The sequence below is a fragment of the Daphnia pulex genome, chromosome 9 (assembly GCF_021134715.1).
Source record: "Daphnia pulex isolate KAP4 chromosome 9, ASM2113471v1".
Taxonomy (NCBI): domain Eukaryota; kingdom Metazoa; phylum Arthropoda; class Branchiopoda; order Diplostraca; family Daphniidae; genus Daphnia; species Daphnia pulex.
This window is the reverse complement of record NC_060025.1, coordinates 7,504,407-7,526,529: the sequence shown is the minus strand read 5'-3', so window position 1 is coordinate 7,526,529 and position 22,123 is coordinate 7,504,407. Positions and strand designations below refer to the sequence as shown.

Genomic DNA, 22,123 nt, shown 5'->3' with positions numbered 1-22,123 from the left:
GATTATAATAGTTTTGATGATTTTTCCTACTCAGATTTTTTAGATTTATTTAAAAGAAATAAAAAAAATTATCGTTGTTTTTTGTTGGATTTATTTGCTTAGAAAAATAGCTCGAAATCTCAGATAAATATATCGTGAAACGGCGTAATCTGAATCAAATGTAAATTGTAAAACTTTCTAACCAAGTACTGTATCAACAAAAAACAATCGAACAATCAAATTTAAACTGTTTGCGGTTTGTACTTTGTCTCTAAGCTCCATAAACGATCCATCATGAGTTCCATGAGTAAAATATAAATGTGCTTAACTTTTATTGAAGCAGTAAAATTTATTATTATTATAGGAAATTCTGTTGATGAGTCTTCGACAGCGCCATCAGATTCACCATGTGCAATATGTCTGGGAAAGGTTGAAAACAAGTGCTTTGCCAATAATTGTCTTCATGAGTTCTGCTACAGTTGTTTATTTAGATGGTCCAAGGTATTAATCAAAAATTTAGAAAGAGACTAACTAGATCATCAATAGCCCTAATATTTTCTTAAAATTTTGCTTCAGGAAAAAACAAAATGCCCGCTATGTATGCAACCATTCAGCTCAATTATTCACAACATCAGATCTAACAATGACTATGATGAACAAACAATCCAGTCAACTGATGATATTGTTTCAGATGTGCCTTTTTTACAGCGGTTTCTACAGTTTATTTTGTCTACCCAGGCAAACCTTCAAACTCTAGAATCTACACTCCAAACAAATTCAGTAATTTAAAAAATTTACCTTTTGTAGAAGACAGCACCTTCTTTTCTTATGACCAATAATTTATAGGACTCGCGTCATTCTGGTCATATTCATGAGCTTCGTCAAGCTCTATTAGAGTTGATCAATGAAAGGCAAAATATCATGTATCCCAATTCTTCTGCTGCTATTGTTGATAATCTGTTGGATACAGACAACAGAAATGATATTGAGATTGTAGAAGTGATGAGAAGAGGAAGATTTCATCCCATTTTTGATGAAATTACGCTTTCCGACGACGAATAGTGTAAATGATTCACTGTTTAATAACCTTGTAATGTCGAGCGCAACATGATCTACTACGTATAACCAAATTTTTTTTATTTCGACCAAGTAGATGTCTGACGATCTTCCCATATCTGGCCCAAGACTTGTGAAGCACAAGCGACCTCTACTGTTTTTCTGTTAGGGATATTTCTCTTAAGCTTCCACCCACTCGAATCTTTATAGGTGCACTGTGGAAATTTGTTGTGGAACTTCCTTTGTCATATATTCCAGTCGTTATCGGCTTCGTGGAATTTTCACCAGCTCCTCCTTCTGCAGGTTACTTTAATTTACTATATTTGTCCACAGTTTACCAAATGCGTTCTACAGAGAGTCCGTGGATCTCTGAACACTGCCTTTCCCAGCCTTTCCGTAGAATCGATTCGTTTGATTAGTTCAAATCTTCCAACTCTTCCCCAAATTTTCTTTTTTTTTTAAGTTTTTTCGAGAAACGATAAAGTTTCAACTTGGGGAAATTAAACGCCACGTGCACCACGTTTAGCATTTCTATCTCGAAAGGAATTTAGAATATTTTAATTGTCCAACTTTTTTCTCTATGTATACAGCAACAAGTATCGATTTCTGAAAACCTAGGAATTTGCTTGAAATTAATAAATTAGGAAATATTAGAATATAGCTTTTACGCCATCACCATTAGAAAGTAAAAAAAAAAAACGAAGTAATCTTTATTTTACCCTTTGCCTTTGCTGATCGTATTGAGGTTATGGAGCAGTTTTCAGTGAAAATCGTTTGTGCAATCCTAGATTTTCTAGAATATTGTCTATGTTATTTTTGAGAACAGAAATAATGTCGTATATGGGAATCTTTGCGACTTTGAATTGCACTTTTGAAAGACCCTTTTTTTATAGAAAAGAGCGAAAAAATTCAATTCCATCCCGAAAATGTTTCCTAATTTTTAAAAAGCGTTTAGACCCTAGTGTGTAATAGGTGTATTTAGCGTCAATATAATGACAGGGAAAGACTTTCTACAGTAAACTGTCCATCGACGATAGTGAATCACTAAAGATACGTCGAGCAACTCTGCAATTTCCTGTCTATCTCGTGGAAAATCTAAGCGCCCCAATCCGTACTCCGTAGCTCGAGTTTGTATCGATTTCGTTACTTTGCTCCTAACTGCGTGCTCAAGAATGATGCTAAGACAAACTCAAAAATGTTGGTGTTACGTTCGCTTGTCGGAACAGACAACAAACAAGAAACTACTCGAGGATTCATTTAGCCGGAACTTGTTTCAACGACCCTCTAGAATTGCATCTCTACACAAAGACAACCGACGGTCTCAAACGAGCGAATTTCATAATTTTTCAGCTCTAAATAGTTTCCGCCCCTACTTTCCTCTTCGGGGTATGACACAGTGCAATTTCTATATTTCGCCCCAATAAAATTATCCCGCTTCATTTCCTCGTCCTTGGCGGCCGGACCTGGCCAAGACGGAGAACATATTATTGGCCATGTTTGTCATAAATCTGGCAGGTACGTTTCGTCGATTTTCCAATAAGAATCATTCCGGGTCTGATTTAATAAAATAAATATGAAATTTAATTTAAAAAAAAAGCGTTCTGGTGATTGCAGGCGTGTACACAGCGCTGTTCGTCAGCATCAGGCGGACGAAGACGGCCACGCCACTGGCGCACAACTAAATTGAAATAGCCGTCCGCTTCTTTTTCAACGTCTTCTCTGACTGCCTCTGCTGGATGCCCTTTTGAAAATCATGGCCCTGGCCAACGTATACATTCCCGGCGATTTCTACTCGTGGCTGGTCGTTTTCATCTTGCCCGTCTAATCGGCCATCCATCTTCTTCTGGTGAGTCTTCCAATTTATTTTTGTAGCCTGCTTGGTGGAGATACCGGACTTGTGTGTGTCATCGATTAGCCCAGTAATTTATTTTGTTTTTCTTCTTTTTCCTACGTCCAGTACATGTTCACTACACCGACGTTTGGTGCGGCCGTTCGTGATTTCTTTTACCGCTTCGCTTTTACCGCTTCGCGCCTTCTGAGGCCTGACTGGACCAGCGCGGCCACCAGCAGCATAGGACGTACAACTATGGTTCGTGGAGTTGGACCGAGCGTCCGTTTCCGCCAGAACAATTTCAACCAATCATCGACGCAAGGTAATCACATTCCAGGTGAGCCCCATTTTCCATCGGGAAAAAAGTTCACTGATTTCAAAAAAATAATTTCTACATTTATTTACAGTGACAATTGAAGACAATTGGCCGACCGCATATCGATCTAGTGTTGTTGGACATCTGAGCTGAAACCATCGTGTTGCAACAACAACAACAACAACCGAAAGCCAAGTCGCTGTGGAGAAGCGGAGTCAAACCTGCCAGTCATTTCATCGAATCCCTGTAGATTCGGAGCCCGTCAATCAACCCCTTCAAAGTTGTGTCTGTAAATATATAATATGTAAAGTGAAAATGAAAAGAACGCTTTTGTGAATGCGGATTCATTATTAATGTGTGTGTGAAACTGGTAATACTTTACACCCCTCTGCTGTTTCTGTATACGTGTGGATGAACGAATCAAGGGCTATATAAATATTTGACTTTTGAGTTCTCGATTTATGAGTGTTTCTTCAGTGTCTCTTCGATATTTTTTTTCGATGCCATTCCTGTCAAACAAAAACGGCTACTAATAATGCAACTTACCAGGTCGCAAACAAATTCGCACGTCACGGCCGTTCGTGCCAACTGCCAATCCTCAAAACATGACATTGCATTTGTGTGTAAGATTGTCGGTCTTGTGTGGGAGGGGTTTTCTGCTTATCGCTGTGCGATGATCCGTTAATTACATCAAAAGCAAAAAAAAAAAGGAGGAAATTGTTGCTTTGAGAGTATTTTTTTACACGTTTTTGAAAACCTTATGTTGTGTTGCATAAAATTGCTCCATCAAGAAGACGTTGCCATGAAATTCTAGTATGGCCGCTGTTGCAGATTACATGCAGATTATAATAGTTTTGATGATTTTTCATACTCAAATTTTTTTAGATTGATTCAAAAGAAATACAAAAAAATTTATCGTTGTTTTTCGTTGGATTATTTGCTTAGAAAAATTAAAAAATAGCTCAAAATCACAAATAAAGATATCGTGAAACAGCGTAATCTTAATCAAATGTAAATTGTAAAACTTTCTAACAACAAAAAAGCAATTGAAAAATCAAATGTAGAAAAAAATATTAAACCAAGATAACATAAATAGTAGTCCTAACTCCTAAAGTCCTAATCCAAAACTTACTGTGTTTGGCATCGTCGAGTATCGAGTCTGAGTGGAAAAAATAAAATCCTCTCAAACTGTTTGCTGTTTGCAATTTGTTTCCTAGCTTTAAAAACGATCCATCATGAGTTTCATGAGTAAATTACAAATGTGCTTAATTTTTATTCAAGTAGTAAAATCTATTATTACATTTTATAGGGAATTCTGTTGATGAGAAGTGGACAGCGCCATCAGATTCACCATGTGCAATATGTCTAGGAAAGGTTGAAAACAAGTGCTTTGCCAATAATTGTCTTCATGAGTTCTGCTACAGTTGTTTGTTTAGATGGTCCAAGGTATTAATCACAAATTTAGAAAGAGACTAACTAGATTATCAATAGCCCTAATATTTTCTTAAAATTTTGCTTCAGGAAAAAACTAAATGCCCGCTATGTATGCAACCATTCAGCTCAATTATCCACAACATCAGATCTAGCAATGACTATGATGAACAAATAATCCAGTCAATTGATGATATTGTGCCAGCTGATCCTTTTTTACAGCAGCTTTCACAGTTTCCTTTGTCTACCCAGGCAAACCTTCGGCAAACCCAAGAATCTACACTCCAAACAAATTCAGTAATTTAAAAAATTTACTTTTTGTTAGCACCTTCTTTTCTCATGACCAATAATTTTATAGGACTCGCGTCATTCTGATCGCATTAGTGAGCTTCAGCAAGCTCTATTGGAAGTGATCATTGAACAGCAATATGTCAATAGCATGTCTGATTTTGTTACTAATCTGTTGGAGGAATATGAAATGATGGGATTTTGAGAGTGTAGAAGTAATGAGAAGAGGAAGGTTTCTTTTACGCTTTCCAACGACGAATTGTGTAAATGATTCACTGTTTAATTATCTTGTAATATCAAACGAAACATGATCTACTACGTATAACAAAATTTTTTTTATTTCGACCAAGTAGATGTCTGACGATCTTCCCATATCTGGCCGAAGATTTGTGAAGCACAAGCGACCTCTACTGTTTTTCTGTTAGGGATATTTCTCTTAAGCTTCCACCCACTCGAATCTTTATAGGTGCACTGTGGAAATTTGTTGTGGGTAACTTCCTTTGTCATGTATTCCAGTCGTTATCGTCTTCGTTGAATTTCACCGGCTCCTCTTTCTGCAGGTTACCTTAATTTACAATATTCGTCCACAGTTTACCAAATGCGTCCTACAAGGAGTCCGTGAATATCTTAAAATTGCCTTTCCCAGCCTTTCCGTCGAATTGATTCGTTAGATTAGTTCAAATCTTCCAACTCTTCCCCAAATTTCCTTTTTTTTTTCTTCAGTTTTTTCGAGTAACGATTAAGTTTCAACCTGGGGAAATTAAACTTCACGTGCACCACGTTTAGCATTTCTATCTCGAAAGGAATTTAGAATATTTTAATTGTCCAACTTTTTTCTCTATGTATACAGCAACAAGTATCGATTTCTGAAAACCTAGGAACTTGCTTGAAATTAATAAATTAGGAAATATTAGAATCTAGCTTTTACGCCATCACCATTAGAAAGTAAAAAAAAATAAGCAGTAATCTTTATTGTACCCTTTGCCGATCGTATATTCGTATTGAGGTCATGAAGTAGTTTTCAGTGAAAATCGTTTGTGCAATCCTAGATTTTCTAGAATATTGTCTGTGTTATTTTTTTGAGAACAGAAATTATGTGTATGGTAATCTTTGCCACTTTGAATTGCGCTTTTGAAAGACCTCTTTTTTATAGAAAGAGCGAAAAAAAAAATTCAATTCTATCCCGAAAATTGGTCCCAATTCTTTTAAAGCGTTTTAGACCCTAGTGTGTAATAGGTGTATTTAGCGTCGATATAATGACAGGGAAAGACTTTCTACAGTAAACTGTCCATCGACGGTAGTGAATCACTCAAGATTCCTTTTCTATTAATTGTTCTATCGCGTAGTAATCTCGCCAGCTGATATTGGGATGAATTTACTATTCGCCGTGGATTCATTTATTTCTCTCTGGTTTCGCAATTTTTTTTCAATTTCTGTTTAGAAAACCCGGGGATTTTCATTTGGTTCGGTCGGTTTCGAGAGAGGAGGCCCGGATCCATAATAAAAAATGCGATATGTAGAACGTCGCAAGCACACACACAACATCGATCGTCTCTTCTCACTTTTCGTGAAAAATGGTAGTGGCGTTTATGATATGCCAGAAGAATAAAAAGGGACAAATTGCTCAGCGGGTGCCGTTTGTCACGTGAGCGGTGATCGTTGGTTTGTTGGTTGGTTGCTGTCGTTGTTTTCTAAATTTCTTGATCCCCCCAAAATATCCTCACCACCAGATATTTCGTGTTGATTCCGTTGAAGATAACCATGACGGATGGTATACTACCACCACACCGTTCCTCGATGGAACCAGTAGCACTTGGGGAAAATACATGCTACCCGGCACAGAGGATTCGGCAGATGACGCCCAGACGTGCATGTCAGAGTCTCAGCAAGAAGCGCATAAACTCCCCTTCCTTTCTGGACTCGTCCGCCCCACGCCGCGAGTGAATTGAAATGTTGCGCAGTGAGAAAAAACGGCGTGAGCAGAGTCGGAGAAAATTTTCCGCTGTAGCTGGCCGATGGGAGGCCTCTCCTGCCAAGAAGTGAATCGGCAGTCTCATCGTAACCAAAACTCACGCTTCCGCTTAGTACTTATAATTCTTTTATTTGATAAACGTCTTTTTCTTTTCTTAGCGGCTGTGTTTTTATTTCAGTGCACCTCTGCATCCTTTCTGTGCAGCAGCATCTGGCTGGGTCAATCTGATTCAGTCAGCCTCTATGAAGTATCCAGCACAACAGGCTGCACTAGCAGTTCTGGTCCTGGAGTAAATCTAGACCGCATCCACACAACGACGGGCTATGCCGTGGCCGTAAGTTTCTAAGGGGATTTCCCCATGATTTCGAGTCTTTGTTTTACATTATTTTTTCTATTTGACAGGTGGGTGGTAACGTAATTGCAGGCAGGCGTCTTGTAGGTCAGGAGAGTGTAGATTGCAGTCACAGCCCAGCATCAATTTGCATCATCTTCTTTGGGCAAACAAAAGCAGTAACAGGGAAGCGTGAAGAGCAAACACGAAACTGTAAACGAAATAGTACCGAGATCAAGTATGGAAAGTGAAGATAGCAGCAACTCGAACTCCTCAAGGGATTCCGCCACCGCACTTTACTACTAGTACTACACCACATTCAGCAAATAAAAAAAAAACATTCACCACAACCATAATCCGTCAATTACATCAAAGCCCAGGTGTCTTTAATTTGTGATTTGTAAATTTGTGATGATTTCCATAGTGATATAACATTATTGTGATTTCATGAAATAAAATTCAATGCATGGAAATCTCGATTTAGGCCAAATCCAACCTTTTGCTAGAAACAGCAGTACTTTTCGACCCCAAATTTTACGAGGAATTAAAAAATGTAGTCAAATTTAATGAAAGCTAATATAGTTATCTAATCGCCTACTTCCGGTACAGTTTCGGTACAAAATTTAAAGTGATTGTCCTTTGTGACACTAGATGGCGAGAAGCTTGTTATGTTTATCATGGCTCATGGCGAACAAATGTCGAAAGTTATATTTGCTTTAACTTTCTTTGTTTTAAACGAATTGTTTTAAACCAATTCAACCCCAAATTACATGTAAGTAAATATCTAACAACTGTTGTTACCGACATAATTTATCTTAATCCCATTTCTGTACTTCCATGCATCAAGATCTCCCATTAATGGATCGTGGGCTTTCCACATCAAGTTGTTGTATATTTCCTACTGATTTCCTATTTATCACAACTTCAGCTACCAAACTTCAGCATAAGTATGTCTCAAAGGTCGTTGATATGTGCTGAACACAATGGGTAAACATAACATTACAATTTCACTCTTCGTTCCTCTCTTTATTTGTGCTTATGAAGCAGGAATCAAGTAACAAAATACTGGTACAACAATTTCATAATCATTCTTGGGAGCCAGAAGTGTTCTTATGTCTCATTTGAGCAGCTCCTTGAGTGTTTGCTGCAGCAAGTAATGAAATTCTGTGGTTTCCGCATTCCCTGCAGTTTCTGCTAAAGAAGCCCACAACACACTTCCAATTGCAAATAGAGGTATAGGTGTGCTGCTTTATACTAGTTCTTGCTCAATCATAGTTGGAAGCATTTGTGTCTATAGTTATTTTCAGCAAAGAAGTGACACATTAAGTGATACAATAACAATGAGTGACCATATGTGACCAACATCTATCTTCATGTGTGAAAGTGATGAAATCAATGATCATGCTCTATTTTCATAAACTTATAATGTTATAATAGTGATTTAAATGAATGTTTGTTTTCTTATTTAGATTTTGCCTGACAGATCAAATGAGAGGCAAAAAAGGCAATTGCGACAAGTATTCTCAAGGTACCTGTCATCTGATCTACTGCGAATGTCATTTGGTGGCGTCACTAATAAACGTAACTCAACATCTCCTTTACCAGATTAAAGTGCTGATGTTTAACAGCTTTGTTGTATCAAATTTTAGTGTGCAGCGCAAGGGACAAGATTTAGAGCTGAAACGTATGCCGTGGAAAACGGCAGCCACCTAGGCATCATAACAACGTGGATCGTCGGGACTGTTAGTTAACCCGTTGGCTGCAACCCTTTGTTTCCAATGTAAGTTTCTTAGATTTTCTACTAATGCACATTAAACTCTGTGTCTGTGTAATAGTTTCAAAATCAGGCCCTTCTTGCGCGCAAACAGTGTTCCTTATGAAACGTTTCTTTTTTCGAACGTTAGATGGCTTTTCGATAATTTTCAGCTGTCAAAACAGTTACAGTTTGCACATCTCTTAAACATTTATTGGCACTTCAGCAGTTAGTGTGTGGAAATTTTTTTGTGAAAACTGATGATAACTATTCCACCAACAAAGCTCACTTGTTAAATTTTCGATATTGCATTTTTTTTCTACTTCCGGTTTGCTCATTTCACTCAGTAGTTCAGTAAATATTCATCTGAGGAGCAAAAGAACCACATATTCGTGATCCTCGTCGAATTTGTAGTAAAGTTCATGTTATCTTTTTTACGTTTTCGTACTTCCGGTTTCGAAAATTTTCCTGAACTATAGTTCAGGAAAATTCTCGATTTCGGCCAAATTTTGGATTTCGCTTAAATCAAACCTAATCGACCCCAAATTTCATGGAGATCTCGAATATTTTGTTTAATTTGACGGCAGCTCAATAGTTAAGGTGCTATCGCTTACTTCCGGTATACTTCCCAAAAATTTTCTTAAAACTAGCAAGTGAGCTTTGTTCTGTGCACAGTTCTCAATATTGGAAGCTAGATTTTAAGGAATTAAAAGTGCGCCTTTAAAGTTTTGAGCATCAATATGTATTATGTAACTTTTATTGGCATTTCACTTAATAAGAATTGTTTTCTCTTTATTCAGATCATGCAGAGGAGACGTCGAGAAGATGGACACCAAAACATCGCCGGTATCTCCAAAATGTCAGCGCGGATCATCATTTGTTGTTGGTAATATTTTTGTTTGTTTGTGCTAGTTAACCCGTTGGCTGCCACGCCTTTGTTCTCCCCTGTGTGAGCTCCTTAGCACGTTCCGCGCTGTTCGGTTTCGTGGTTTACATGCCGCGGGGTCAGACAGTCGCACCAGCCCAAGATTCGCCGCAAGGCGCCTGTTAGGCAGTGCACCATAGGGAATTCCCCCTTGTCGATACGGTGATGGATTCTAGAGGCGTGCATTCCATCTTCTCCTGTCACCGTGTCAGCCCGGACTTGTCAGTAATGGCAAGTCCCTCCTTGGTCATAGATCCTTCTGACGTGGCGCGTAGAGTAGTAGAAGAACAACCTACGGGTTGTATGGCGTGGCAGCCAACGGGTTAACTTAAGTGTATGTGTGTATGTATGTTTGTGTATGTATAATTTGTGTGATTAAAATGTGGTGGAATTGTGGGTGGAGGTGGGACAATAAAAGCAATTCCTTTTCATGTTTTTGTCCAAATTGTGTCTGAGTATTATAACAGTAGTGTTATACAGTAATGTTTAGCAGGTAAAACATTATACTTGTTACACTTTTAAGTGTTACATCCATGCATTAATGATCAGTCACTTGGCTACTACTTTAAGACATAAATAAATCTTTATCTATCTCTCTTCTTGCAAAAATTCCTGTGAAAGAGCCAAACACAACATCTGTCATGAACTCCTTTGTTACGCCAACCTAAATGTCAAGTAAACTGTTAACTCAAATATTTTGGAGTGAACACTTAAAAGTACGTCGCTTTCGTAACTTACCCTAAAAAAGAATTCCGTCCAAGCACCAGGATATGTCCTATGAAGATCGACTAGAGCAGCAGTCACTTTCAAAATGTGAAATAGACAAGATCCAACCAATATAGAAATGTCGAAAGGATTAAAAATTGAGGGAGTCTTACAAGATGTTTACCCGCATTAAAATATTTATTTTCTCATTAAGCATCAACAATCAAATCCCGGTGACAAGTAACTATTAAAATATAACCGGAAAATCTAAACACAAATAACAATATTAATATTCAGCTCTAGTATTTAGAAGTCTCCTTGTTGTCACCTGGAGAAGCGTAGGTTATGGTGTAATCTTCAGGTGCCTTAGTAGTGTAGTAACTCAGGGAAGAGGAATACGTTGAAACTTCGGTGAATAGGTCGGCGCAGCGTAAGTAGTGGGGAAATACTCGGGAGCCTTGCTAGTGTAGTACTTATGAGTCTTAGTCTGGTACTAGTCTGGAGGAGAGCAACACTTTGGTTCCTCGGTGTAGTAAACTGGAGCAGCGTAGTGCGGCTTCTTCGGTGTAGTACTTGGGAGCTTCGGTGTTGTAGCTAAGTGTATAGGTTGTGGTATAGATTGGAGCATCAGTGTGGTGTTTCTGTTCAACTTAGTACGAAGGAGCAGCTTCTGTGTAGTAAGTCGGGACTGCGTAATACTTGGCCGCCTTTTGTGGTTGTGTAGATCGGGGCAGAGTAGTAGTTTGGCACTTCGGAGTAGTATTCGACCGTTATGGTGGATTAATAAGATGAAGCCTCGGTGTAGTAGCTGGGAACAGAGTAGTATTTAAGCCTCGGTGTAGTACGACGGGGAAGCATACGTAGTCGTGTAGTACTCCGGTGCCTTGGTGGTGTAGTAACTCGGGGCAGAGTAACACTTCGCGGCGTCGGTGTAGAAGCTCGTGGCAGCGTAAGTTGTGGTATAACACTCCAGTGCCTTACTGGTGTAGTACTTCGGTGTAGTAACTGGTCTTGGCGTAAGTTGTTGTCGTGTAGTAAGGCGGCGGCGTTGCGGTTAGGTATCCGCCATACCAAGGAGACATCGGTACACCAGTGATCGACCCAGCCATCAACGATACAACACCCAACAGCAGCACTACACTATAGTTAATACAATCAATACATAAAAACATTATTATTCAATAATAAGTAATAACTGGAACATTAACAAACAAGAATAAAATAAGCTTGATACACAACTCAATGAAAAAAACAAAAACAGAATATCTACCCATAATTGCGATTTGGTTACACGATGAGGAATGCAGTTGGTGACAGATGGTGCACTGCAGTTGTTGCCGTGTCGGAGATGCTCACAAGACTGATCCCTATCGACTTTTCTCTCGCCTTTTATACGACTTTTTCTCACCCTCACCTCTCAAGCCTTGCGGCTATTCTACCTTCTTGATAATGATACAAAACGTCCCGTTCTCACCCAGCCTCTACACCACTGCATGACACGTTTTTCGTAATGATCTCCATGACCTTCGATTAAAGGAAATGCAAACTAACCTTTCCTTCTGCAGGTAGACGTTGCTGGGGATGGGTCTACAAAAACAAATATCAAAATAAATACCAAATGGCTGAGCCTTGCGGCTATTGTACCTGCTCGATAATGAAGCAACATGTGTCGTTCTCACCCAACCTCTACACCACTGCATGACACGTTTTACGTAGTGGCGCCTAACTAATTTTATAGTTGAAGTGTCTTATTTAATATTAGAAATATTGTCTTTAGTATATCCAGTTTTCAGAAAACATCCTTTTGGCAAAATAAAGTATGTTGAATCTGTATAACCCTGCGAACAATGAGCTTTGGTAAACCAGCGGTCCAGCCTAACCTCTTTAATTATGAGAAACAGTTAACGGTGAAAAATGTATTGTTTGTAATTACAAATTATTGTTTTAACGGTCTACGGTATCAAAAGGCAATACCACGCATCCAAGAAAACCTTTACCGTTCCAAGGTTTAGGAATAAGGGTGATTTGCATGAGTACCTCCATTCGCCGAATGCAAAGAGGGATTTCACATTCCAGTCTGTGCTGAACAATTTGTGCCACATCTTTCAAACTGCTAAAGTTACTGGCTCGTAATGATCCGAATCCAAGGATGAGATCGTCGGCTTTAAGCCCCTTTACGTAAAATAATAAACCATTAAATATGATATTTTAATTTAAATATTTCAAGAATGTGTTGGCTAATTTTACTGCTTTTTCTGCTGGGGATCCTTCAGTTACTGCTCCTATTTTGGCAAAAGGGACTGTGTGCTCATCATATTCATTCAAGAAAGATGTCTTGCTGTTTTCATCAATTCCAGCACCTTCTCTCTGCTGTGCATGAAGGTTATGCAGAACACTTTCAATCTGATTGGTTAAGTTCTTCAAGTCATTTCTAAGGCCTGTTGACAAATGTGTTTGAATAAAATTCCTATAAGTTACAAAATGTAGATATTTACATATCACTTTTTGACGCACAGTTCGAACTTGATACACATCAATATCTGAGCGTGGAAATCCTTCATTATCCACAAGAGGAGCAGTCATGTCTGTGTTATTCTAAATAATAAATGGTCAGAGCACTTTTATATGGCTGAACTATTTATTTGAACAACATACCGACTTCAAAACATCCAAGAGCTCTACAAGTTCCGATTCCATTTTTTCTTTAGATGCCATTAGTTGTAAGGCAAACTCTCTCGTAGGCCGATCCATCTTACTCTTGTTTTAGCTGAAACTAAAAAATTATTACATATTTAACATCTAACAATGAATTGACAATTGTTGGTTGGTTGGTTGGTTGGTGAGAATTTAGGTGCGTCTGCCTTGGCATCTAGGATCCAGGGGAGCCAGATTTAAGGCTGACATCTGGTCTTCCGAATAAATTATTGGAGGACCCTCATGCACCGGCGAGGATGAATACTGTGTTTCGGAGCTTTTGGTTTGATTTTTGATGGAGATGAAGAGGGGGGGGGGAGGAGATGAGGTAGGTTTGAGAATTATGCGATAAGTCGGAGGCCCGTTTTGCTTAGGTATGATGACAGGAGATTGTTGAGTTTAAATTGAGTTTTTGGGCTGATTGAGGGGTCGAGGCCCAGGAGCGTTTGAGGGTTCAAGGGGAGACGATTTGAGTTGAGGAAACGGATGAGATTAAGGCGATGAGCGTGATGGGTAGGACAATCAATTAAGACATGTTTTGTGGATTCGATGGCTGGGCAGCCAAATCGGCAGCTCGGGTCAGCATCTTGGTCGATGCGGTGAGCGAACGCGTTTAGATGGTTGTGGTCGTTTCTCAAGCGGTGAAGGCAAGTTGATGTTGCTCTGTCTTTGGAGTGGTGCCATGGGATGAAGCCAGGCTTGGTTCTCATTTGAACGCAGGGCTTTTTGCATTTGTGAAGGTGAGCTAGAAGCGATTGTTCCCAAGAATGTTTCAATGACGAGATGAGTTCCCCTGTTGATAGGGAATTTTCGATTAGGCTTCTGGAGGAGGGGTCGCTGTCGTCGGAGGCGAGTTTATCCGCTATTTCGTTACCGGTAATACCGGAGTGACTGGGAATCCAGTAAATAATTGTTTTGGTGCCACTAGAGAGGAGACAATTGAGGAGATTTTTGATCTCCGAGATGCACCTATGAATTGGGGATATGGGGGCCGAGAGGGCCTTGATGGCGGAGCTGGAATCTGAGAAAATGTGGATGCAAGGGGGAAGTTGTTCTAGAGCGTAGATTGATTCGAGTGCTTTTAGAATTCCGTAGAGTTCGGCGGTAAATATACCGGAACCTTGGGAGAGGAGCCAGGATTTAGAGCAGTTAAGAGCGGGAATGAAGATGGCGCATGTAGAGCGAGGAGGGCTTGGTTTGACAGAGCCGTCGGTGAAGATGATGATGTCGGGCGGGGGTATATTTTCCACGAGGGAGTTGAATATGATAGAGGTGAGCTGTGGATTAATTGAGGCGGCTGATTTTTTGAGAGGGAACCATTTAGATTCAAAGAGAGGGGGAGACCATGGGGGAGGGGGAATGGAAGACGGGTAGGTGATGTCAGAGGAGAGGCTAAACAGGTTGTGATTCTTTAATTTAAGATTGGAGCAGATTGAGAGCAGACATGGGGAGCATCTCGTTGGCCATTGGTCGGAGGATGAGAACAAAGCTTTTATTGAGTTGAACGTTAAATTTCTGGGGTTTGAGCTGAGGTTAATCACATATTTGGAGGCGAGCCAATCTCTTCTGTAGGCGACGGGCTCAGTATTTGATTCGGCGTAAATGACTTCCGTAGGAGAAGAGGGTTTTGAACCGAGGATGATGCGGAGAATAGATCTAGCGGCGACGTCGATTTTGTTGAGATGGGACTTGCTGGCTGAGCCGTATATAATTAAGCCGTAGTCAATGCGGCTACGCACTAGGCTTTTGAATAACGATGACAAGGAACGGAGAGAGGGGGCATAGGAGGCTTTACAGATGATGAATTGACAATTGTGAAACAATAACATACAAATTTCCGATCGTGAGTTGTCAATAGAGAAAGCAGACGATTTTTGAGGTTACCTTTTCATCCGCTAGACGTCTTCAGGGCAAAGCCGGGAAAGCAAATTTGAATTTTTCAGTTTATGACTTTATCTCCATTGTAATATACATCTAAGTCTAATAAATATATAACTAGTAAAGAAATTAGTAATATTTTATAGTATACCTTAGTATAATTCTCAAAACATGGGTTTAAATCATCACATTTAGAGAGAGCAAAGGCAGTCAATGATACAAAATTGAAGATTCAAAAGCGTAATAGTTAGATCTATAAAGCAAGCAACCGGTTATTAACATATTTGGGAACAAGGTAATAAAGTGTAAAAGGAAAAGTTATCACACATAAAAATTATTTAAAAAGTAAAAATACTAAAATGAAGCTCTTAACAATTTCAACTTTCGACAAATAGGCGAACGATAAGATAGTAAAAGGAACATTGAAGATTGAAGGCTTTTTTTGAAGTAAAAGGACTAGCCAAAATTTAGTTTAAACGGCATCAATATTTTTACTAGATGATATTCGAGGACATGAAGATTTAGAGCGCTTGAATAATACTCCATCATCATATGATGGTTCGTTTTGGGGTTCGACGTAAGAACGCGGACGAAGAAGCCGTGCCGTAGAATCGCCCTTATGTATGTTAAAATGCAATAAAAATTAATAAAAATAACAGAATCGAAACCTATGCGTGATTTGTATACCCTAGCAGCTTGGGCACCACGAACTGTTCCACGAGCTCGAATCATTTCTTGCTTGATAATAATTTCATTGGTAAAGTAAGCTTCTTGGCGTATGCGTTCAGAGAGCTTCCGTGGTACATCAGGTATAATCCAGTGGATAGCCATGGTGACGAGAGCAACGGCATTCTGGAAGACTAGGACGAAAGTCAAACGTGCCGCTAGGATGTACCAAAAGTCGGCAGTCAGCTCATACTGGTTGGGGTTAGATTCATTGTTTCGGATCCAAGGAGGTTCCCTTAAATCACGGTACCTTATTCATTCAAAATTTAAAATTATAGTAATAAAACAAATTAAGTCATGAAAAAATGATAAAATCAACCAGACCTGCAAACCTCCACAACCTCAGTCCCGTTAAATAATTGTTGCGTATGATTAAAGTGGGAAGTTTTGAAATAAGACAAAGTGTAGTTGACGTATCCTTCAAGTGAATGATCTGGGCTATATTTCAATGTGTAAATCAGCCGAGGGATAAAATCGGATGTGAACGCAATGATCAGCCCCTTTAGAAAAAGATCGACCACATTCTATTATGACCACATTACGCATAGGAATTATTTAACTTACGTTTGTGGCCACAGACAGTTTGCCAAGACAGTCGAGAATGGTGTACCAGACCCCAATATCTTTCACGCGTTGAGCCACTGGTCTTCTATGCAAAGTCAATATCTTACGAGCATCCAATCGCATCTCAAGTACGTTGTTGAGTAGCGCGAAGAGCGGCGCAAGAGGGAAAGCAGCCACAAAGATGGTTACAAACCCATATTGCAAAACTAGAGAGAAAAATTTAAGTCAATTTAAAAATGAAATTAATGAATTAAAATTAGACATTTATTTACCCATTTCAAGATACTCGGCGAAAAGAGCTTCACTACCCCAAGCCACTAATTGATAATCTTTGGCCCACTGAGCTCTGTAAGCTTGACTTTCCTTTGGCTGTTTGCCCATTCCAGTTTGAACTCGTATCTTGTTAATCCATTTAAAAACCATCCTAGAAAAAATTATCTCACGTCAGTTGAATTCACTGATTATACCGCCTTAAAACTTACGGTAGAACCATTTCCATGCAGGTGTTCATGGCCTGTTTTCCAACCATAATGATGGCAAGTTGGATGCACAATTCCACAAGACAGCCGCCAGTGCCGCACTGTGTTTTACCGATAGAATTTATTTAATCGTCGATCAAATTTTAATAATTCCACTCAGGAATTGAAACCAACCTCCTCTTGACGAAATCCGAAGAAACGGTTGTACTTTCCCGGATAACCGATGAATTTGCCTTTGAAAAAGGCGATGTAGAAGATAGAAGCGTAATGGTTAACAAACTGTAATAGATACATCTTCAACGTCAGGCTGTCTTCAAATTCACTTTGAGTTCTAGGAAGCTCTTGTTCCGTAAGCCACAGGGCGATTTCTATAAAACAATTTAAAAATTCGGTTTGAATTCTAAAGGATTTTATGTGATAAATTTCGTACTTTCATAGAATCTGTTGAAAAGCAGGATGCAACAAAGATTAATGAAGGCGGCTGTGGCAGTTGTTATCAGCATAGCATTGGCTGTAATGTTCTGATCGTTGTGAATAGAAAGCGACGCCAACAGTGACATGCGGTAGAGAATGACTCCAATAACAGTTGCCATTGCCATTGAGACGAGAAGAAGGATCAAAGATCTTGGTCCGACAAATTAAAATAAAAAATCATAAATTAATTGTTTCTAAATTATTAAATGTTAGTTGTTACATGGACAAGAGCGCGGCTGGAAATTTGATTCGCCAGAACGGTACTCGTGGTTCCAGTGTTTGCGTTACCACATTCACTCTTTTGGCTGTGACGTGAGCCAAACGTGCAAGATATTGCGGCCGCGGATGTTCTTCTTGGTGATCAAAACCGGTCAAATCCCAACGATGAGTGATCTCGGCAGAATAACGTTTCCACATTTCCAGAAACAAAACGGCCCAAAAGGACATGAAGACGGCGAAAAAGACTGTAGTTCCGTTGTCGAAAAGGTAAGCGGCTCTTGAATGTAAGCACGTTTCAAAAAGGTACCAAAAATCACAAGAGTTATCGCCCGAATAGTCACAGATGGGGCACATGACGACATTGAATCGCCCCGAGCAAATTTCGTTACTGGGGATGTTGTTTTGCAAAGACAGGAAGCTAAATAGGAAGCAAAGTAATCCAACGACGGAAGCAAAGAGAAGAGTGTGCGTGTAGAAACCAAGCCATGCAAAATACAATGCAATCTTGACGCCAAAGTAATCCTTAACATAGTCCAATGGCTGATAGCGATGTAATTTGTTTAAGGCCGTCCACTCGGTTCTCAGCAGACTGCGCAAATTACCCTCCACATGATCACTACCCTGTAACATAGAAACCGCTTATTAGATATATAAAGAATAAATAATTCGAAAAAATTGGCATTACATCATGCAGTGGATATGCAGCTGAATAGATTCCTTCAGTCAGCAAACGTTCGATACCAAAAGCAAATTCATCGTCAATTTCTTCTTTGAAGCGCTTGCGTTTAAGAATGAAGTCTACAATTCGCGAACGAATGGATGATGTAAAAAAATCTTCATCTTCCGCGTTAAACCTATCAAAGAAATGTTAAGAAATTTACATTTGCAAAACAGTTAAAAATACTTTCGGATTTTGTTACAGATATTCTTTATCCCGACTGTAGACAGCTGAAAAACGTTGTGATTTCACTGGGAATAAAAGGGGGTCTGGCCGAAAGTAATCTAGTATACGATCGAAACCAGATTTCACTTCACTCACGATTTCGTTGGTTGCATTATGGAATTGTAACATTCCTGGGATCTTTAAATAAAAATCATGGTCAGTTAATTTAATAAATACACAATTTTCTAGTGTTAGACTGTTAGTTTATACTTTTAACAAGAATTCCATTGAGGTTGAACCAACACAGTTGATCACATCTTGTTCCACCTAAAAATACCTTGGAATGATATAGGTATGGATATTTCTTAATCAAAATTGTGCACCTTTTTCATTGGCATTCTGAGTTTCAAGATTTCTGCATAACGTCTGAGTACTTCATCAGGAGCATGCAGTTTAATGAAATGCAGTGAAACTCCAGGGGTATCCACATATTCGATTTGAAGTCCTTCTTTTTCTAGGTTATTCTCAAAAACATCTCTCTTGAAATCAGCTTGCTCAGAAATATTTGAAGGTATTAATTCATCCCACACTAGTACAAAATCAATTTTTCGGACACCATCATCAAAGAATAAGGTTGGGTTCTGTAAAGAAACAATACTTAGTCACAGGATGTAAAGAATGTGGAACATCTAAGGTCTTATTTACATGGTCGTAGAGGTCTTTCTTAGCGCCTGTTAATTTTGTGCTATTGCTTTGAACAAATTTCTCCTCTTGGCACCCACTTACTAGAGATTCATTTGTACCATCTTCCATAGAATCTAGAGCAGCATTATACTGCCCCTCTCTTCTATTCGTCACATGTTCCAACTCGATTGATCTTTTCCGAACTTCAGATCCTGTTTTGTCATTTTTTGTACGTACATAGCCCTTATGTGAACCGCCACGATCCATTACCTTTCAAACAGAATAAACAAACACGTTAGGGTAACACATAACAACACATTGGAATGGCTAAGGAGAGAGTTAAACCTCAAGCAACTAAAAATAGAAAGTTTCAGATCCAGGGACTTTCCACATTTTCACCTGTTACCCAATGTATGTCTCATCTACCCAACCCATACACCACATTGTTATTGACAGGCAAAATAGTTTTGAAGGCCCCGGTAATAGGCATACAACTACGCCGCCTACGCTTCTTCAAAAAATTAAGAAACCTTTTTTTAATTTGGTTTTTTACTACTTAATTCACGGAAATACACCGCAGATTAAAATGTAATATACCCGTGATAAATACTCTTTTTCAAAACATTAGTTATAATTAATTATAAAAAATGAGTAGACAAATACGAGCGGTCTGGCATTGGACATGGTTATTTTTCATTTAACAACCGAATGTCGTCTGCTCCTGCAAGCTGAAAATCCCGACTCCCGAGCTCGTTGGACTCACGACTCACGAAGCACGATTCACGAGTAAAGACTGACCGACTGACGAATAATTGTCGGTTGCCGAACCTTATTTCCGCGGTTGTCAAAACCCGAATGTTCGTTAGCAACCAAATTGTTGCTAGATGGCACCGTAAGAATACAAACAAACATTATTTTTGAACTGTGAAGTGAGCGTCAAGTCAAAGTAGTATAAAATAACAGATATAACAATCTGTTTGAGCTTCATCGACGAATTTGTGTGAAAAATGAGTGATGTGTCATTTAAAGGGGATCGATTTATGGATCGAGACAAATTAAAGTTGATTCTATTCGATTGGTGAGTCCTTATGGTTTTTGTTGTTTAAAAGTGTTGTATTAAAGAGATAGCATACATCAATGACTACAGTTTTCTAATAATGTGAATAAATTTTCAGGCTAAAGGAAAAAGGAATTATGGGAGAACTACAATCATTTCTTCGAATGAGGATGGTTGAAAAACTTAAAACGGAACTGGGATCAACTTCAAAACAAGTGAAATTCTCACCAAAGGATGACGCCATTAATGTTATGATTTATGAATACCTCAAGCATCACAAAATGTTCTACACTTCATCTGTTTTCGCCAGTGAGTGCTTATCTATCCAACAGTCCAGTCCCCAATATCTGGACAAGTGTCAGTGGAAAGACCTCTTAAATCCCTTAGGTGTAACAAGTGATAACATGGTACCTAGTAATGATGGGAAAACATGTTTGCTCAACTGGGTAGTGGATGCTTTTGGCAAGATATCCAGCAAGGCCTTTGCAAACAAATCTTGCCAATGCACTGACGAGTCTCCTAAAAAACTGCTCTTGAACGCGCAATCGCAGACACTAGACATTGATGAGAAGATTTTAAGGACGCAGTTTGTCCAAACTCTTCCAGCTGTTAGTTTAGCTGAAACGCAAACGGATGAGAATTGCCTATCTTTCCAACGCATGTCAACTGACTTGAATGACGAGATAACCAAACTCCAAAACAAATTGGGGAAATCTCAATCTGCTCTTGAGATGTGCAAATTAAAGTTACAAGATTCAGAAGACAAAATCGATTACCTCCTAAACCATAAAAACGATCGCGTCATCGTAGAAGATAATACGTTGACAAAGCCGCAACATGGTCCTCCTGTTCCACATCAAAATGTGCGCAACCGAGTCGTGTGCCAGAAAAGAATTCAAGAAGCGTTTCGTTTCCTCAATCATCTAGATGGTCGTCTTCAGTTTTTGGATCAAAAGTATCACAGCGTCACTGCCCGAAAGAACAGTCATGATAACTTACGATTCTTACCCGATTCCAACATTTCTCCTGTGTAGTTTTTCTACAATCTACAAATAGTTTTGAAAAACTTGGCCCAATGTTGTAAATGGTTTTCTCGGGTTTTCCATTTCAATAATAATAATAATTCAAAATTTGAAATAGTTGGTCCAAATCCCACGACAGAGTAAAAAGTAAATAACCAAAACTTTAGTCTTTGAATGTAATCCTATTGTTTTGTGACCTTCGTTTGTAGATCCTTAATTTCTCCAGGGATAAAGTGGTAATCTCCGTTCCGTCACTATCGTTGATCGCTTGGGGATGTTTGTTTCTTTTTTATTCCACGTATTCGACCTAAACGAACAAATTTATGAATAGCGAAACTTTAGGGAAGAGGAGGATTAGAGGGAAATTTGTTGTTTTGTTTATTTCATTTTGAAAATCGCAAGAATTTTTCAGTAAATGTCAAAATACCTTGTTTTGTTTGTGAGTCATGGTACAAATAGGACCAGCTTGTATTTGATAGTAATGTCGTATCCGTTCATGTGGGTTACTAACCTCTACCATTCCGCCCAGCACGTTTCTTTTGAAACTAATGCCAATAACCGAAAATACAGTATGTATTTCATCTCGCTGTAAATTGTGTTGATTTATTGATTTATAAAAATGTGCGCTGGTTCAAAAAAAATTAACTACAGTAATTGCTTAAAATACCCTGCATTATTGGTGCACTGATATCCATATAGACATATGCTGCCCTTGTTTGAATGAGAACGGGTATTTTTTTACCTGTGCCGTTTTAGGTTGCAGCGTTTGATACAGGTATATTTTTGAAGTGAGCCCCAGGCAATTTTTTTAGTTTTTTTTTTTCTTCCGGGCGACAGCAGCCAATGGTGAAAAGCC

At 38.9% G+C, this 22,123-nt stretch overlaps 6 protein-coding genes and 2 long non-coding RNA genes across 11 annotated transcripts; 4 read left to right on the top strand and 4 right to left on the bottom strand.

Moving 5' to 3' along the window:
- The first annotated feature begins 140 nt into the window (after positions 1–140).
- Positions 141–1,104, top strand: LOC124202846 (E3 ubiquitin-protein ligase Topors-like). The gene is made up of 4 exons (XM_046599317.1): positions 141–286; positions 344–480; positions 556–759; positions 826–1,104. The coding sequence occupies exons 1-4, from the start codon at positions 274–276 to the stop codon at positions 1,039–1,041; spliced, it is 570 nt and encodes a 189-aa protein (XP_046455273.1). The 5' UTR covers positions 141–273; the 3' UTR covers positions 1,042–1,104.
- Positions 1,105–4,172: 3,068 nt separating this feature from the next.
- Positions 4,173–5,219, top strand: LOC124202847 (E3 ubiquitin-protein ligase Topors-like). The gene is made up of 4 exons (XM_046599318.1): positions 4,173–4,430; positions 4,492–4,628; positions 4,704–4,910; positions 4,972–5,219. Exons 1-4 carry the CDS (start codon positions 4,418–4,420, stop codon positions 5,104–5,106), a joined length of 492 nt encoding a protein of 163 aa, XP_046455274.1. The 5' UTR covers positions 4,173–4,417; the 3' UTR covers positions 5,107–5,219.
- A 1,423-nt stretch (positions 5,220–6,642) lies between these two features.
- On the top strand, positions 6,643–7,820 carry LOC124202848. The gene is made up of 3 exons (XM_046599319.1): positions 6,643–6,985; positions 7,052–7,207; positions 7,276–7,820. The coding sequence occupies exons 1-3, from the start codon at positions 6,917–6,919 to the stop codon at positions 7,453–7,455; spliced, it is 405 nt and encodes a 134-aa protein (XP_046455275.1). The 5' UTR covers positions 6,643–6,916; the 3' UTR covers positions 7,456–7,820.
- Positions 7,821–10,766: 2,946 nt separating this feature from the next.
- Positions 10,767–11,793, bottom strand: LOC124202843. The gene is made up of 2 exons (XR_006878356.1): positions 10,916–11,793; positions 10,767–10,854 (listed from the first exon to the last, which is right to left on the bottom strand). It is a non-coding gene; the product is annotated as an uncharacterized LOC124202843 (long non-coding RNA).
- A 663-nt stretch (positions 11,794–12,456) lies between these two features.
- On the bottom strand, positions 12,457–15,227 carry LOC124202841 (26S proteasome non-ATPase regulatory subunit 9-like). 2 transcript variants are annotated; one of them, XM_046599311.1, is made up of 5 exons: positions 15,113–15,227; positions 13,243–13,360; positions 13,083–13,182; positions 12,835–13,025; positions 12,457–12,759 (listed from the first exon to the last, which is right to left on the bottom strand). In XM_046599311.1, exons 2-5 carry the CDS (start codon positions 13,336–13,338, stop codon positions 12,532–12,534), a joined length of 615 nt encoding a protein of 204 aa, XP_046455267.1. In that variant the 5' UTR covers positions 13,339–13,360; positions 15,113–15,227; the 3' UTR covers positions 12,457–12,531. The 2 variants fall into 2 exon arrangements, with proteins under 2 accessions (XP_046455267.1, XP_046455268.1); XM_046599312.1 differs by having other exon boundaries at positions 15,166–15,184.
- A 70-nt stretch (positions 15,228–15,297) lies between these two features.
- On the bottom strand, positions 15,298–19,989 carry LOC124202838 (anoctamin-1-like). Of its 3 annotated transcripts, none has more exons than XM_046599306.1 (15): positions 19,852–19,989; positions 19,210–19,458; positions 18,888–19,145; positions 18,775–18,831; positions 18,542–18,702; positions 18,307–18,475; positions 17,623–18,242; positions 17,359–17,552; positions 17,103–17,296; positions 16,932–17,029; positions 16,722–16,873; positions 16,450–16,655; positions 16,210–16,385; positions 15,847–16,135; positions 15,298–15,775 (listed from the first exon to the last, which is right to left on the bottom strand). In XM_046599306.1, the coding sequence occupies exons 1-15, from the start codon at positions 19,870–19,872 to the stop codon at positions 15,632–15,634; spliced, it is 2,988 nt and encodes a 995-aa protein (XP_046455262.1). In that variant the 5' UTR covers positions 19,873–19,989; the 3' UTR covers positions 15,298–15,631. The 3 variants fall into 3 exon arrangements, with proteins under 3 accessions (XP_046455262.1, XP_046455263.1, XP_046455264.1); XM_046599307.1 differs by lacking the exon at positions 19,852–19,989 and adding an exon at positions 19,534–19,782; XM_046599308.1 differs by lacking the exon at positions 19,852–19,989 and adding an exon at positions 19,588–19,782.
- Positions 19,897–21,848, top strand: LOC124202840. Its single transcript, XM_046599310.1, has 2 exons — positions 19,897–20,266; positions 20,364–21,848. The coding sequence occupies exons 1-2, from the start codon at positions 20,196–20,198 to the stop codon at positions 21,277–21,279; spliced, it is 987 nt and encodes a 328-aa protein (XP_046455266.1). The 5' UTR covers positions 19,897–20,195; the 3' UTR covers positions 21,280–21,848.
- LOC124202842 lies at positions 20,281–22,123 on the bottom strand. Its single transcript, XR_006878355.1, has 2 exons — positions 21,695–22,123; positions 20,281–21,574 (listed from the first exon to the last, which is right to left on the bottom strand). It is a non-coding gene; the product is annotated as an uncharacterized LOC124202842 (long non-coding RNA).

Coding starts and splice junctions, on each gene's coding strand:
- LOC124202846 (XM_046599317.1), top strand. Junction 481..555: donor GTTTATTTAGATGGTCCAAG/GTATTAATCAAA, acceptor ATTTTGCTTCAG/GAAAAAACAAAATGCCCGCT. Junction 760..825: donor CTACACTCCAAACAAATTCA/GTAATTTAAAAA, acceptor AATAATTTATAG/GACTCGCGTCATTCTGGTCA.
- LOC124202840 (XM_046599310.1), top strand. CDS start 20,196: ATGAGTGATGTGTCATTTAAAGGGGATCGATTTATGGATCGAGACAAA. Junction 20,267..20,363: donor AAGTTGATTCTATTCGATTG/GTGAGTCCTTAT, acceptor ATAAATTTTCAG/GCTAAAGGAAAAAGGAATTA.
- LOC124202838 (XM_046599306.1), bottom strand. CDS start 19,872: ATGTCCAATGCCAGACCGCTC. Junction 19,146..19,209: donor AGAAAGACCTCTACGACCAT/GTAAATAAGACC, acceptor GTTTCTTTACAG/AACCCAACCTTATTCTTTGA. Junction 16,874..16,931: donor TGCATGGAAATGGTTCTACC/GTAAGTTTTAAG, acceptor AATTTTTTCTAG/GATGGTTTTTAAATGGATTA.
- LOC124202847 (XM_046599318.1), top strand. Junction 4,629..4,703: donor GTTTGTTTAGATGGTCCAAG/GTATTAATCACA, acceptor ATTTTGCTTCAG/GAAAAAACTAAATGCCCGCT. Junction 4,911..4,971: donor CTACACTCCAAACAAATTCA/GTAATTTAAAAA, acceptor ATAATTTTATAG/GACTCGCGTCATTCTGATCG.
- LOC124202841 (XM_046599311.1), bottom strand. CDS start 13,338: ATGGATCGGCCTACGAGAGAGTTTGCCTTACAACTAATGGCATCTAAA. Junction 13,183..13,242: donor TCTTGGATGTTTTGAAGTCG/GTATGTTGTTCA, acceptor TTTATTATTTAG/AATAACACAGACATGACTGC. Junction 12,760..12,834: donor GATCCCCAGCAGAAAAAGCA/GTAAAATTAGCC, acceptor TTTTACGTAAAG/GGGCTTAAAGCCGACGATCT.
- LOC124202848 (XM_046599319.1), top strand. CDS start 6,917: ATGGGAGGCCTCTCCTGCCAAGAAGTGAATCGGCAGTCTCATCGTAAC. Junction 6,986..7,051: donor AAAACTCACGCTTCCGCTTA/GTACTTATAATT, acceptor TTTTTATTTCAG/TGCACCTCTGCATCCTTTCT. Junction 7,208..7,275: donor CGACGGGCTATGCCGTGGCC/GTAAGTTTCTAA, acceptor TCTATTTGACAG/GTGGGTGGTAACGTAATTGC.